The sequence below is a fragment of the Salarias fasciatus genome, chromosome 10 (genome assembly GCF_902148845.1).
Source record: "Salarias fasciatus chromosome 10, fSalaFa1.1, whole genome shotgun sequence".
In the NCBI taxonomy this organism is placed as follows: Eukaryota; Metazoa; Chordata; class Actinopteri; order Blenniiformes; family Blenniidae; genus Salarias; species Salarias fasciatus.
The window spans coordinates 21,056,927-21,073,180 of record NC_043754.1 but is presented as its reverse complement, the minus strand read 5'-3'; the positions used below and the strand labels follow the sequence as shown (position 1 = coordinate 21,073,180).

General features: G+C 47.9%; 1 protein-coding gene across 1 annotated transcript; it reads right to left on the bottom strand.

Moving 5' to 3' along the window:
• Positions 1-178: 178 nt before the first annotated feature.
• camk2a (calcium/calmodulin-dependent protein kinase II alpha) lies at positions 179-14,077 on the bottom strand. Its single transcript, XM_030100848.1, has 18 exons — positions 13,905-14,077; positions 12,731-12,825; positions 9,171-9,230; positions 5,310-5,364; positions 4,932-4,997; positions 4,710-4,782; positions 4,519-4,621; positions 4,341-4,424; positions 4,170-4,264; positions 3,959-4,081; positions 3,787-3,870; positions 3,646-3,688; positions 1,570-1,610; positions 1,428-1,476; positions 1,225-1,300; positions 1,033-1,127; positions 725-953; positions 179-628 (listed from the first exon to the last, which is right to left on the bottom strand). Exons 1-18 carry the CDS (start codon positions 13,964-13,966, stop codon positions 625-627), a joined length of 1,437 nt encoding a protein of 478 aa, XP_029956708.1. The 5' UTR covers positions 13,967-14,077; the 3' UTR covers positions 179-624.
• Between the last annotated feature and the right edge of the window lie 2,177 nt (positions 14,078-16,254).

Here is a 16,254-nt window from a genome sequence, read left to right as displayed (position 1 = left end):
ATCTCAGTTGTTCAATCAAAAGATAAACATACTGAAAGATGCTTGTACGTTTCGAAATTCATTCGCAAGCCAGACTTGATCAAATAATATTCAGAAATGGGAGTATTTCATGGTTTAAATATTGCTAATGTTATTTCTTTGTTGATCAGTGAGATAGTTGGTCTTAAAAACATATCAGTTGCCATGGCAACACCAATGCAATTGGCTTGCTTTAACATTTAATCTATTGTCAGTCTGGAAAACTTGTATCTCCCCAAAATGAGAACGCAGAGTGCAAACTTATGCTAAGCTAAGAAGCTAATTGTCTCCGGAACAGAAGAAGTTCCAATTGTGTCCACAGGGGGGCGCAGTGGCAACGACCAATGAACCAAGTGACAGCGTGGCACAGGTTTCAACCTGCAGAGAGAAGCCGGAGATACAAGGTTTCCACAGCTGATTGGCCGATGAAACAAGGGGGCGTGGCCAATGTGAAGCCCAGACGAGCAGAGAGGATGGAGCCGATTGGTCGGATTGGTGAAGCTTTCCGTCTCCTCTGATAAGTTGGTGCTTGACGCCCCGCTGCAGTCAATCAATCTGTTGTCATGGCGACGGTGGCCTCTTTCAAAGCCCCGCCCACTTTGGAAGTTAGCTGGAGGAAGAGAGAGCGTCGGTGGTGAGTGCAGCGCCCCCTGCTGTCAGGACAAAGTGTGTCACGTGACCACATCGTGCTGGACGTTGCTCTTACTTGCTGAGCGTGGAGGCGGAGCCTGAGCGGTGGAAGTGAACGATCTGCCACTTCCCGTCACGGCGGTGCCACACCCTGGTCTCCTCTGATTGGGCCGTGCGCGGCGTGCCGTTGGCGTCGATGTACTGCGTCACTCTGATGTAAGCGATGCACGCCGCCTCCTCGCCAACCAGGTGGATGTGCGGGTTCAAGATGGTGGTGTGAACCGGTTTACTGTTCTTAGACCACACTGAGGATACACACACAAACACAGGTTGCCATTGTTGCCATGGTTACCCACAGATTGACAGATATTCAAAGTCACTCACAGTTTTCAAAATAAAATCGATGGAAGTCCAGGCCTTCCACTAGATTCCCCAATGCCTCGGGCTCGAACGCCGTCACTGCAGGGTCACACATTTTACTGTGGGGAACAAACAAACAAATAAACAGACAAACAACAGATTTAGGAGTTGATGGCGATGCTTCCTGACGGGATCGTTGTGCAGTTTTATACGTACGTGTAGCTCTCAAAGTCTCCGTTACTGATGGCCTCGATGAGCTGCTCCGTCACTTTAATGATGTCCTGTTTCCTCACTGACACACACACACACACACACACACACACACACACACACACACACACACACACACACACACTTAATATTGTTATTATTGTTTTGTTGTCGCTCTCTCTCTATATATATAAATATTATGTTTTCACCTCTGGTGTCTTCATCCTCGATGGTCGTGTTTGTGCTTTCAGAGGATTCCTACAACACAACAACATCACAACAAAGACAACAACGTAATAATAAAAACAATGATGAACAAATAAATAAATGAATAAAACAAAGTGCGGGTACCTTGACTCCGTCGGCCTTCTTGTTGCTGCCGCTCTTTCCTCCTGACCGAGGAATGAGGATAAAGAGAGACAGAAGCAGGACAGTCAGAAAGAAAGGAACGAAGGCAGAGAAGAGGAGAGCCGGCATCTTGCCCTCAACTTTGGGACCACCTGTCCTTTAGTGGCCCCGCTGTCTGCCCCCACTGCCCACAGGCACCCAGCATCCAACCAAATCCACCACGGACCACAGTCCTCTGACTGCTCACACGCTGCAGAGAAATCCTCCTGCAAGGTTCACCTTGGACTCTGGGATCAGGGACCAGGTCTAGCTCCTGGTTAGGATCTGACCCCTAGTTCAGGTCTAAGTCCTTGTTCAGGTCTGACTCGAGGAGATGGTCTTCGTGCTGATTCGGAGCTTTCTCCTGGTTCGAATCTGAGCTGTGAAGCAGGTCGGACTCCTGGTTCTGGTCAGATTTCTGTCTTAGGTTTTATTCATTGTTCAGATCCAACTCCTGATTAAGATCCAACTCCTGATCCAACTTCAGGTCTGACGCCTGGTTCAGGTCCGACTGGTGGTGCATGGAGCAGATCTGTGGAAGCGACAGAGGCAGGGGGTTCCTGGCGTGGCTGCTGGGTCGCTGAGAGGCCAAATTTAGGATCAACTTGAGATAGACGCTGTTCACATTCCTGAAGGTCCTCAGCAGCACGTCAGAGTCCTGACATGGAAACAGCAGAGATGTGCAGGACCTGAACGCCTCCGGTCACCTCTCCCCAACACCAGACCAGGAGACTCTGATTGGTCCTAACTCTGTCGGCCAATCAAAAGCGTCCTCTTGGACGGACTTCTAACTGAGAGACTCCAACCAGCCAATCAGCCGCTGGCACTGTTGTTTTGGTGACTCCAGAGAGGAGGAGGGCAGACAGACACAGACTAGGAAATAAAGGTGTAAAAGACAATCTGTGCATGAAAACTAAAAGCTGTATTTAGTGAACTCTCTCATGAGATCTTCCACTGAACTTCTGAGAATCAAGCAGGTAAAGATAACTCCTGTTTTTATCTGCTCCAGTGTTTTGGATGGAACACTTGGTGGATGTGTAGAAAAAAATGCCTTTATGAAAGACAAGAGCATAGGAATACAAACATGGATGATAGCATCCAGTGAAAGAACCGTAAACATGGAGGAAGGCACAGGGCTAGAGAGGTACGGACTCCGAAGGCAGAACACACCTGGAGGACTACAAACATGTAGAACAGCTTGACCACACACACGGACAATGACACAGAGGTACAGAAATATGAATACTGGGTAAAGAATGACTACAAATATGGAGAATAGCACGCAGCTACATCACTACAAACACGGAGGATTGCGTGTATGACCAAAAACAGGGAGGATAACACTGAGCAACATGGCTGCAAGCACGGAGGACTACTCAAAATATTTTCACACAAATTTCCTGAAAAACTAATGAACCTAGAACTCAGTGCTCGGAGACAAATGTGTTGAAAAAACCTCCGTGTGACTTTTCTTAAAACTGTGGCAAATGGAAAAATGTTCATCCAGAAGTAGCTTCATTGGAAATAATCTTTGATTAAAATAAAGTAAAAAAAATCACGCAAACAAATAAAGTCAGGGTTAAACTCTTCTCTAATGTCTCTGAGGTCACTTGGTAGTTTCCCTGCTATGTTTAGACTTGACAACAGCTGCATCTCACACACAGACACGCACACACACACACACACACACACAGACACACACACTGGGTGCTAACATGTTAATTGTGTGTCAGCTGGCAGCTGCTGGATTTCTCTCTCTGACCTCGTGCTACTGGAACACGGAGCTGCAGGTTAAAGGTCACGTGATGGCGAGAGGTGACGATGTGATGGATCCACTCAGACAATCCGCTCACATCCACTTTCCCGCTGTCTGCTCTTCCAGGTGACTCGTCGTTCTTCCGGACTGAATAAGCATCTGACTGTACGTGTCTTTGAACAGTGGCTTGGTTTTGCTCGGGAATCGAACACGGTTCCCTGGTGTCATCATTGCTGCCACCACTGGAGGGCAGTATGTGTGTGATCTGTGGATGAGGGTCTTACCGGAGAAGTTTCTGGTGGCCAGCATGGTGGTGAGGATGGCTCCCTGTGGGACACACCGGACAGGAAGTGAGGCCGTGGTTCACGTTCGGCGTCAATTAAAAAAAGACTGAATCATGATGAAAAATTAAACGAGAGTTTTACCTTCAGTTTCCTCCGAGCGTTAAACTTCTTCAGGCACTCGACCGTCTCCTGTCTGTGCATACAGGACGCCACGGTGGAGCGGTGCTGCGAGGAAGAGGAGGAGGAGGGGGTATCACCATCACCATCATCAGCATCCTTACCATCATCATCATTAGTGACGAAGCTCACTCACAGAGATCCAGGGGTGTTTCAGAGCCTCGGCTGCTGTGATCCTCTTCGCTGGATTGATGGTTAACATCTTGTTGATGAGATCTTTGGCTTCAGGAGTGACCGTGTCCCACTCCGGGGAGGGAAACTGGGAGCAGAGGCGGACAGAGAGACGGGGAGTCACGAAAGAGAGGACGAGGAAGAGACGGCTCGTGACGGGCGGCCATGTCACCCACATCGTAGGCTCCAGCTTTGATCTGCTGGTAGAGACGATGCTGGTCTTCATCCCAGAACGGAGGGTAGCCGACCAGGAGGATGTAGAGGATCACACCTGAGGGTCGGAGACAGAGGCGGGTCACACATCGATCCAGCAAAACGGAGACAAGCACAGCAGAGAGGAGGCTGACCGCAGGCCCACAGGTCCACCGCCTTCCCGTACGGGTCCTTCCTCAGGACCTCCGGAGACAGGTACCCCGGGGTTCCCGCAAAGCCTGTCAACACACACAGGCCACACAGCTGCTCAAACCAAACCATCAAGCACCCAAAGTGTGTGTCAGTGTGTGTGTGTGTATGTGGGGGACTGACCAAACCATGCCTGCTGCTCTCCTTCCACCTCGATGGCCAGACCGAAGTCGGCCAGCTTCACGGCAGCTCCTTTGGACTTGGAAGCTAACAACAAGTTCTCAGGCTGCACACACACAGGACAAATGCTAACATGCTAACTGGGGCCATTGATTTACATGAGGGATGCTAGCAATGCTAACCAACCCACTCACCTTCAGGTCTCTGTGAACCACGCCCATCTGGTGACAGTGAAGCACCGCCTCCAAAATCTGCTGGATACAGTGGCTGGTCAGGGGGCAGGAAGGGCAGGAGGGGGCAGGAGGGGTAGGGAGGGGCCAGGAGGAAGTAAGGAAAGCAGGAAGTGGGGAGACAGAGAGAGGAGGTGGTTAGAAGGAGCTTCAATGGGAGAGAAAAGAGCAGCAGGCGAGTCTCACCTGGCATCAGCTTCACTGTAATATTCTCTGGCTACAATATCCTCAAACAGCTCTCCACCTGTAACCCTGACACACACACACACACACGCACACACAAAGAGAGACAGGATTTATACACAGGCAAGATTTACATCTGATCATATTGTAATCATCCAAAACAGAACAATCCACCTGTCATCTCACACATGGCCGTGCTAAGCCACAGGCCATGCCTCAAGCTAAATGCTAAGTCCAAAGCCCAGTGGTGATAAGTAAATGCTGCTACATGTTGTTAGTAAAGAAATTTCACTCTTACGTGCAAACACTTGAGCTTAACATCATAAACACTTTACAACTTCTATACACAGCAGAACAGTATATTTTATTGTTAAAACTCACAGGTCAAAGATGAGGTAATGATGTGCCTCCTCTGATATGCTGTCATGTAGCCGAACTGGAAGAAAGAAAGAAGGAGAGAATATTTTGATCCATGAATCACAAAGTGGTGGCACACTGTATGACCAGCAACACAATCAATACTTCCACCATCAGTAAAGCTAAACTTGGGAATCAGACAGACGCAGCAGCTGCCCGATTCCCCACAAGGATCTAAAAGTGCCATGTTTGTAGTGAGTGTCTCCGCTCTACCTTCACCTAAAAGCTGCTTTTCCAAAGTGCCGGTCCAGTGGACATAAAGGTAAACTTCATGGTTGTTTATTCACTACAGCTCAATAACTGCATTGTGGCATTTCTGAATGAAACTACCTGGCATTAGCGTGTTAGAATGTGGTTATCTATCGGGTGTGCTGGTAAGTAATGCTCCTAATATTCACCGTAATGTTTATATTCTCCTCACACTCAGCTCTGATCCGGATCTTGAGTGAGGGAATGAGAGAGAAACTCTTCTCATGCTATCAGACTTGGCAACCTGGTATCTGTTTGCACAGGCATCATCCACACCCTCAGAGCAAACATTTTCCACTGCTGGGTACCATCAGCCAGGAGCAGGCGAGTCTGTTTCCTCGGAAAGCCGACATGTTGATTTTTTTTAGAATAGGGACTGCTAACTGGAGCTTATTTAAGGTTTGAAGGTCCTTCGTTTGCAGCAGTGAGCAGCCGACACTGACCAGTCTGCAACTGTCCCTTTCCACTGACAGTCATTCCTTTCAATGTTTTTCATACATTTTTCCAAACAGACGCATTCTGAACCAGGATTTGGTGCACATGCATTGTAATGACAGAAGGAAATTAAATCATGAATGTCTGCGTTAACAATTAACACTCTGCATTCGTGTAATTCTAAACGAGATGGAATCTTTACATTTAAAAAGGGAGAATAGCAGATGGCAACTCCGACACTTAAATTGGAGCCATGACTCAGCGCTCGCTGCCCTTTTCCAGCACAAACCCCAGTCTGTCTAAATCAGGACATCACTGTGAGTCTGCTGTGAAAATAAAGACATCCGTCCTTTTCCGTCTTATCACCTCCATCATTACACCAGAATGTACTCACTGTCTGGAGAAACTTTTTCATATCAGGAGAGTGGCTCCTCACATCGACTGAAACACTGAAAGAGTTCTCCACAAACTCACTGAACTCATCCAAAACATGCAAGTCAGAGCTCTGAGAAACCCCGCTCCCCGGCCAGAGTCATTAACACCGTCTGAATCCTGCCCTGTGACCTCTGGAGCAGCGAGCAGCTCTGCCTGCCAGCCACACAGGGTCTGTAGTTCCAGTCCTCACCTGTCCCGCAGCATTCAGCTGCTCTGCAGTGTCAGCCTGGCTGGATGCTATTTCAGTCACATTCACACAGTCACATTTATACAGTCACACTCATATACCCCTTTCCCACTGGCCAAAAAACACGTTTAAACACTACTAATCGGCTTCTCATGGGAAAGAGATTAAACGGCATTTCGACCCGGGTCGATCGACCCTGCATGCGACCCGGTACCCGGGTTTTAATCGGCTCGGCTCGGCTTTTAGTGTGAAAGGCGTCAACGCGGTAATTTACGTGATGACGTCGACCTAGCATGCCTACGTTAGCGTGCTTGTTGCTGATTTTGGACACAGCGTGAAAAATCCTTTGTCAAGATGACCCAGCACTGGCAAGACAGCGAGACCAGAGAGCTTCACTTGATCCGTGGGGAAGAGGAGATTCGTCGACAGGTAACGGGAACTGAGCTCTTCTGCATTGTTTACTTTCACTGTGCTCTTTTGTGATGATGATGTCATCAGCGTGGGACACCATCAGCACGGGAAAACTCAACCACGCAGCTCGCCAGCAGGCGTTTAGACCCGGGTCTGCAGGCAGTAGGAAAGGAGTCAGTTGCCGATTGTTAGCTAGTTTCAGTGGGAAAGGGGTAATACAGTCACAAATCTACAGTCACATTCATACAATCACACATCTACAGTCACCTTCACACAGCCACATCAGTACAATCACATTCATCACTGTTTTATTGTTGACTTCTCCCGTGTTCCTGTGCTCAGCCTCAGCTGCAGCCTCCACCGCAGCTCCACCAGTGGTGGAGTCCACTGCTCTGCCCCCACACAGGTGAAGCGGCCTCAGCGCTCAGCTCTCCGCCGTCAGACAGGTCTCACAGCGTCCTGTCTGCTGTACACCAAGTGAAAGCCCTCTTCATGTTTAACATGAGAGACACGTCACCTGTCTGTCGAAGGGCCTAAAAACAGGACGATCCCCCTCCGCAGAGACCGGACACGTTTTAACTTCACATCCCAGCAATGTGAAAATCTCCTCAGTTCTCCTTCATAATGAATGGAGGAACAGCCAGCAGGGACATGAATAATCACACTAAACACAAATAAAACTGGTTCATAAAAATGATAAGCATTATACAGGAGGAAACGGGAAATGAGTTTGAAGTGGCTTTCTTTGTACTCGATATGTGACGTTCCTCACAAAGAAAGAAAATGTGCATTTACTCTGATTACTCCTGTCTTTTTAATATGATTACACTTGCACATTTCCCTTCATTATGCCTGCGTTTTCTCAGACTACACCTGTACTTGTGCTGCTGATACTCTGAGTATCTGTGAGTTCTTGTTGGATGACGTCTTCAGTGTTTAATGAGTCCGACTGAAGTCTGGCTCTCTTCTTTGCATATATTGTATAATGTAAGCTACTGCCCACACACACACACACACACACACACACACACACACACACACACACACACAGACTGGTACCTGTGTGAGAATGTGAGAAGCACTCATAGAGAAATAATCAGGTTTTCTCTCGAAACACTCCTACACAGAACAGCAGCAGGATTTTGTGTGTGCGTGTGTGTGTGTGTAGGAGGGTAGATGGTTTTGATGCCTTCACCTATGGACATTGTTGCCTAGCAACACACACACACACACACACACACACACACACACACGCACGCACACACGCATGCGTGTGCGCTCACAGCCACACAGTTATGTAAGACTCCTCGGTATCTGTGGAGCATCACCTGCCCACACAGCGCTCTGATTGGACGGTGGGTTCAGCTGCAGCCTGCTGATTTGCTGCCGGGTCCACCTGAGGTCATGTTTGGACCCCTGAGCCGTCTCGGTCCGGCTCGAGGTTGACGGTCACGTTTCGTTGCTCTGTACGGGTGAGAGGGCGCTTCCTGAGGACGCCGTCTCGCACTTCGAGGGGCAACAGAGAACTGTTCCAGCAAGGATTCCCTGGCGTCTCATTGGACGTCAGCGCATCCATCAGTCAATCACAGCAGCAGGAAGTGAAGCAGAGCAGCAATAGCAGGTTTAGCAGCGTTAGCTAGCTGACACGTCAACGTTGCAGCGTCCAATGTACGAGTTTTTCCTCGACTGTGTGCGAACATTTTGAAGTGCTTCTCCTCCAGAGCGAGCTGTGATTGGATAGTTTTGTCCCTGACCTCACACGCATGTGACGTCATTAGCGTGCGACCACGTGCGTGAGCACGCGTGCAGCAGTAACACGGTGACATCATCCATATGGTAATGAGTGTGTGCCATCAACCAGCTGTTTGATCTGCTGGTTGTGTAGGAGGGAAACCTCATCTGCCGTCGTCATGGCGACCATGTCCTCAGAGCAATTAGTCATGTTACTACACACTGGCTACCATAGTAACCACCATCATCTTCATCATCAGCATCATCAGCCTCAACACCTCCACTCTCCTTACCATCCAGGCACAGTACGGAACATGTGCTACGTAAGTATTGCAGGTAAAGTACTTCTACTGAACAGAACGTGAAGTGTCACTCACCGATGTTGGGGTGTTTTAGTAGTCGACAGATACGAGCTTCGCGGTCCAACTTCTGGTGATCTGAAAACACACACACATGCACATAAACATAGATTACTGATTCCAGACTGATTGGATGACTGATATTTCAATGTGCAACATGGAGGGTGACGGTGTGTACAGGTGTGATTCGGTGTGCACAGATGAGTACAGGAGAATACAGGTTTGTGCAGAGTTGTACAGGTGTGTTCATGTTTATGCAAGTATGTACAGGTGTGTACAGGTGTGTACATATAAGTACAGGTGAATACAAGTTTGTACAGGCATGTAGATGTGTTTATGTGTGTACAGGTGTGACCAGGTATTTACATATCTGTATGTGTCTGTACAGGCGTGTACAAATACGTACAGGTGATCACAGGTTTGGACAGGTTTATATAGGTGTGAACAGGTATGTAGATGTGTGTACAGGTATTTACAGGTGCGTACATGTATGTACAGGTGTGTAAAGGTATGTAGATTTGTGTACAGGTGTGTAGAGGTGTGTAAAGGTGAGTACAGGTATTTACAAGTGTATGTGTGTATGTAATGGTGTGTAGATGTGTGTCCAGTTTTTCACAGGTGAGTAGAGAATTCCTGTGATTTTAGGTTTCTTCCCGTCTCTCAGATCAGAGATGATCTGCTGACTCACTTTCACTTATTTCCTCGTGCCAGTCATTAAAAACACATCACAAACAAATCAAACGCCCCTCATAATGGAGCAGAGAACGCCAAATCAAATGTACCTCATAAGGCAGCGGAGAACACTGAATCAAACGCTCCTCATAACAGAGCAGAGAGCACCAAATCAAACATACCTCAGAACAGAGCAGAGAAAATCAAATCAGAGGCACGTGATCAAAGTGCAGACAATCAAACGCCTCCTCGGAGCCGGGCGGGAGGAGATAAAGAGCCGTCTGTTACAGACTTCTCTCCAAAAAAGAAGCAGGGACATGACAAAAAAGTAACAGCAGGACAAAAAACTAACAGCAGGACAAGAAAATACCAGCAGGATGAATAGATAACAGTAGGAAGAGCAGCTAGCAGCAGGACAAAAAACTACCAGGATGAACAACCCTCACCGATGTGACACACTAACTTGAAACAAACTATGGAACAAAGCACAGGCAGGACAAACAGCTACACGCACAACAAAACTGGACAGTCAGCTAACAGCAGCAAGGTCATCTCCTAGGGTAATGGACAGCAGGGCAGACTGTTAACAGCGGGAAGATCAAACACCAGAAATGAAGAGCTAACTAGCAGGAACAACATTTCAAAACAAGACGGAAAGCTTGCAGCAGGACGAAGAGCTAAAAGCTGGATGAAAAGAAGTTACAAATGGGAAGCAAAACTAACAGCAGGGCAAACAGCAGAATAAAACAATAGTAACTGCTACAAGCAGATAGAACGTTTACAACACGAAGGAAGAGTGTCTAGTAGTTCAAGCAGTTTCCAACAGAAGAATCATCTGGAAACCATTTAAACATGACAGCATCAGTTCAGGTGAAATCGACTTCTGTTGAGTTTTGGGTGTCTGCTTTATGTGAGAGCGGAGCTCAGACTCACTGAATATTAAAAGTTTGAAAATAACGATGAAGAAATCCAGTTTGTGCTGTTCTCTCTTGACATTAACAACACTGCTCCCTTTAAAGGAACATTTACGACACTATGATCTGGATCACGAGACACATTTTATTTCTTACATTGGAAACTGAGCAGATCAAAATGATGAAGGTGCTTGAATGTGTTGTTCCGTGCATGTATTTTTGGTGGTTTTATTATATAAGCACATCACTCACTAGTGGCTCTACATGAACACTCCGCTTCAGGGTTTATACTGTTTCCGTACAGCGATCATTTTCAAAATATTGCTGTCTGACTGTAAATTTGTACAGTTTGTAAATGTAAAAACTTGACTGTCTTCTTGTGAAAGTGACCCAAGATAAAATTGGTAAGCAGTTTGAGAGCACAACAAGCTACTAAAACATCAAGAACAGCCTAAAAACCTAATAGCAGGACAAACAGCTATCAGACAGATGGACACAGGTGAGCAGGATGAACTTGAGCAGAACAAACAGCTAAAAGCAAGAGGACCATTTCCCAGCATGACAACAGGAATGAAAATCTGACAGCACAACAAACAAGGAGCATCCAGATGAAGGAACACCAGGACCTCGAACATCTTGAGGTGCAGTGCCTTGACATGTAAGATATGGGCAGATGGGGGATCGATTGGGATCTGCCACCTTCGAATAGAGAGAAAACCGGTTTCACCAACCGAGCCATAGTCGACCGAGCAGGAAGATCCGCTAACAGCTAAAAGGAGGGACAGCTAAAACCAGGAAGAACAGGTGCCAGTGGGATGAAGAGTTTCCAGTGTGACAAACATCTCACAGCAGGATGAACAGCTGAAAGCTAAACGACCAGCAACCAACCAGATGATGGTGAGGAGCTTGAAGAACCAACGGTTCACAGTAGACAAACAGCTGCGACCAAGAAGAAGAGTCCCCAACAGGATAAACAGCTACCAGCAAACCGGGTGTCTGACAGAAAGAAGAAGGACGGAAACATTCCAGCAGTTTGAGCAGCTCAAGACAGAGCAGCTGGACAAACAGGTACAAATCAGAAGAACGAGGAACAGCAGGAAGAATGAATGCCGGCAGGACGGCCAGCAAACAGCCGGACCGACTGAAAAAAGAAGGACGAGCAGCGAACAGAAGGACGAAGAAAAGAAGTAAAAATTAGTTTGTTTCTCTCATCCAATATTGGATGTTTGTTATGTAATTGTGTCCTCACACACACATACACACACACACACACACACACACACACACACACACACACACACATACACACAGACACACATACACACACACTTCTTTGTCAACTTTGCAGGGTGTTGCTAGGCAACCCTGAAGAAAATCTCAAATTGAGAACGTTGATATGGAAAAAAAATCCACAGAAAAGACGACAAAGATCCAACAAACAGATTTACTACTGCTGTGTGTGTGTGTGTGTGTGTGTGTGTGTGTGTGTGTGTGTGCGTGGTGAGAGGGCATTGTGTGTGTGTGTGTGTGTGTGTCTGTGTGTGTTTGTGTGTGGTGTGTATGTGTGCGTGTGTGTGCGTGTGTGTGTGTGTGTGTGTGTGTGGCGAGAGGGCATTGTGTGTGTGTGTGTGTGTGTGTGCATGCGTGTGTCTGTGAGTGTGTGTGTGTGTGTGTGTGTGTGTGTGTGTGTGTGTGTGTGTGTGTGTGTGTGTGGTGAGAGGGCATTGTGCGTGAGAGTGTGTGTGTGTTTGTTTGAGTGCATGTGTGTGTACGTGTGCTTGTGTGTGTGTGTGTGTGTGTGTGTGTGTGTGTGTGTGTACAGAAACAGCAGTGATGAAACAGGAAGAAACCTGTGGACAGTGGACAGAGCTTTGAGCAGCAGCCGGTGTTTGAACCTGTGGCCCAGTGTGTGTGCAGGCAGGTTTTTCCACTGAACACCCGTACACATTCAGTGCGCCCGCATGTGACTGCAGTCCTCCCTCAGGTCCTCACCTCGGGCTGATAGCTTCTTGGTGTTGATGATTTTGGCGGCGTACTCCTGACCTGAGAGCACCTTCACACAGCGGCGCACCACAGAGAAGGCTCCCCTGGAAACACGAGAGGAGGAACCATGTTTCAGTGGAGCCGTGAAAACATCCAGCCCTGGATCAGACCTCATTACACACAGGGGAATCAAACAGGGTGCAAAAACAGGGGCAGCAGCGGCTTCTTCTTCATGATTTCAAGCTTTGCTCCTGCTAATCTCCATATGGTGGAGGTATTTCTACTTTTTGACACAGGGTCAGACTTCCAGCATTACAGCACAGTCTCCATCATAGCAGTACTGTCTGGCCAGAAAAGTCTAACGACGTCTCTAACGACAGGTGCATTGTGGGTAAGGAGGTATGCTGTGGCCCTTCTGATGGTTTCATGCCCTGAAGTTTCTGCTGGAAGCTTCCTGTGTGTCTTATGAAAGCTGCATTCTGCCACCCACCAGTACATTATGTAAGAGACCTGGCAGTGTGTGTGTGTGTGTGTGCAGTGTGTGTGGGTGGGTGGTGAGTGGGACGGGGTCAGGAAGGTGTTACACTCGTCCTCCATCTTCACATTTCATCAGCATCAAAATCATAAATGGCCAGAAATCAGTCAGCTGATCATCAAACAGCTAAAAAACCCCAAGCCTGACAGCAAATTCCATCACACGTTATCAATAAAAAGTTTCACTGTGTAATATTAAGAGGAGAACTGAGGAAAAATGTCAAATGTTCCATGAGAGATGTACTAAAAAATAGTTATAATCTATATTCTCTGCTAAGTTGCATTCACTCAATTAAAGTTACAATCAACATATGATTATGTGTTAAATATCATCACTTTAAAAATGCCGAATAGATTTATGAAGGCTAAGAGGTGTCAGAATGCCAAACTGATGACAGCTTGAATTAAATCTCAAGACATGCAAGTATAAATAACTGCACTAATATAGATGAAGATCAATGATAAAAATCACAGTGTTGAAATATATAAAAAGAGTCAGCAGTTTAAAGACGAGATTCATATTCATCGAATAATGAGAAGAAGAGTTTGTTACTGAAGTCGTCAAGAAAACTTTAATGGAGGACAATGTATGAAAGTAAAATAATTGGAGCTGAGGAGGAAGAGGAGGATGAGGGGGATGAAGACTCACTTGCCCAGCTCCTCGTACAGCTGATACTCTTCGGTGAAGCGAGTGCAGATGACCGTTGCCATGGTGACCCGGTGGGGTGAGGGCGAGGGGTCAGGGGGCTCCCTGTGGTCCTCTGGGGAGGATGAGGATGTGGTGGTGGTGATGAAGAAAGCCGAGAGTTGGAGCTGTGTGTGTGTCAGAGGGATGGAAAGGAAGAAGCAGCAGCAGCAGAGAGTTTGGACGGAGGAGGAGAAGAGGAGAGGAGGAGGAGGAGGAGGAGGAGGAGGAAGAGGAAGATGGAGGGAGGATGGAGAGAGAAGTGAGGAGGAAGAGCTGCGACTCTTCGTTTCTCTGTCCTCATCCGAGACAGAGGGAGAGAGAGAGCGAGAGAGAGAGATCGAAAGAGATAGAGAGAGGGAGTGAGAGAGCGAGCAAGCGAGTGAGGGAGAGAGAGAGTGAGAGAAAGAGAGAGCGAGAGAGGGACAGAGAGAGAGAGAGAGAGCGAGTGAGAGAGGGAGAGAGAGAGTGAGAGAGTAAGAGACAGAGTGAGAGAGAGAGGAGAGTGAGCAAGAAAGAGAGAGTAAGAGAGAGAGAGAGAGAGAGAGAGAGAGAGAGAGAGAGAGAGAGAGAGAGAGAGAGAGGGAGCGAGAGAGAGACCCACCCACCCACTGTTTCTACAGCCAATCACAGGCTGGCTCTGAGCCACACACACACAGTCACAGCATCTCCATGGTAACTGCATCCCCCATCTGAGCTCAAACTCAGAAAACCATCAGCTGCAGAAACTGCAGTACTGTTAATACAATACTGATAATACTAATGTTAATAGTCTCTCACGAAAATGTTAATATGGCTAACAGTCGTAAGTTGATATTTTCTAATACTTTCATTACTGCTGCTAATGCTGAAGATATTATCAATGATATTATTACTGATATTAATGGTGATCCTGCTAATACTAAAGCTTATATTACAAATCCCTGTCATGACTCACACTGCAGGATTTTGAATCAGCTGAAGACTGCTTGAAGAGTTATTTAGATATGTTGATAATGAGGAATTACTATAGTCAACTTGGGCAAGCTCGCCCCTGAACTGCCACCGTATCTTGGTGGAGGAGTTTGAGTGCCCACATTATACCAGTACCTGTGTTGTCAGGGGCTTCATGCCTCTGGTAGGGTCTCCCATAGCAAACAGGTCCTGGGTGATGGGCTAGACCAAAGGTAGCTCAAAAGCCCCTATGAAGAATATTAGATCAAGGACCGTGACATCGCCTGGTATGGTACAGCCGGGGCCCCACCCTGGAGCTAGGACTAGACTCGGGCTTGAATGTGAGCCCCTGCTGTCCAGGCCTTTGCCCATGGAGCTCGGCCAGGCTTAGCCTAAATGGTCAACGTGGGCCCGACTGCCGACAGACTCACCACCTGCTGAGGGGCACCATGCAGTATGGATTGGGTGGCAGCTGATGGCAGGGTGCTCAGCGACCCAATGAGAGGTGGCAGGCTGGTGTAGGTTTCTTTATAAGCTTATAAGCCCACAGCTCACAGTGTTGGAGTTTACCCCAGTGAACTGGAGGGTTGCATCTCTGTGCCTCCTGGTTGGGGAGAGGCGCCTCAATGTCTCGGCTTACAGGCCGAACAGCAGAGTAGAGCACACAGCCTTCATGGAGTCCCTGGGAGAGGTGCTCCGACTGGAGACTGGACTGGGGGCCCCCCAATGCCCAGGTGGGCAGCGACAGTGAGACTGAGAGGAAGATGTTGGGATGCCCAGCTTCCCTGTTTTGAACCTGATCGGTGTTCTGCTGTTGAACTTCTGTGCTAGTCACAGTTCATCCATAATGAAATCCATGTTCAAGCACAGGAGTGTCCATAATGCTACGTTCACACTGGACGCGTCGCAAGCGTCGTGAGCGGCGCTTTTCTATGCAAAGTCTATGGTGGACGAGCGTCGTGGAGCGGCGGGCGGCGGGGCGGCACATCAGGAGCGTCATGAGCGTCGCTTTTCCAGCGTTTCGAGCGTCGACGCCCACGACGCTCGTCCCCGGCGTCAAGAGCGTCGTGAGCGTCGCTTTTTGAGAGTTGGGAAAACTGAACTTTCGACGCGCTGCCGCTGAGCGTCAACCAATCAGAGACGATCTCTCCGGTGCTACGTCACTACGAGTGATCCGAGCACCGATGCGGGCCAGCCAGTGTTGCTAACTTGACGACTTTCTCGCTAAATCTGGCGACTTTCCAAAGCCTCTTGGCGACGATTTTTTGTCAAAAGCAACTAGCGACAAATCTAGCAACCTTCTCTGGTGCTCTGGAGACGTGACAGGACGTCTCGCTGCTGTCGTCAATGAGCAGCGGGTGCTGCGTGAGCCCCTCCCCCG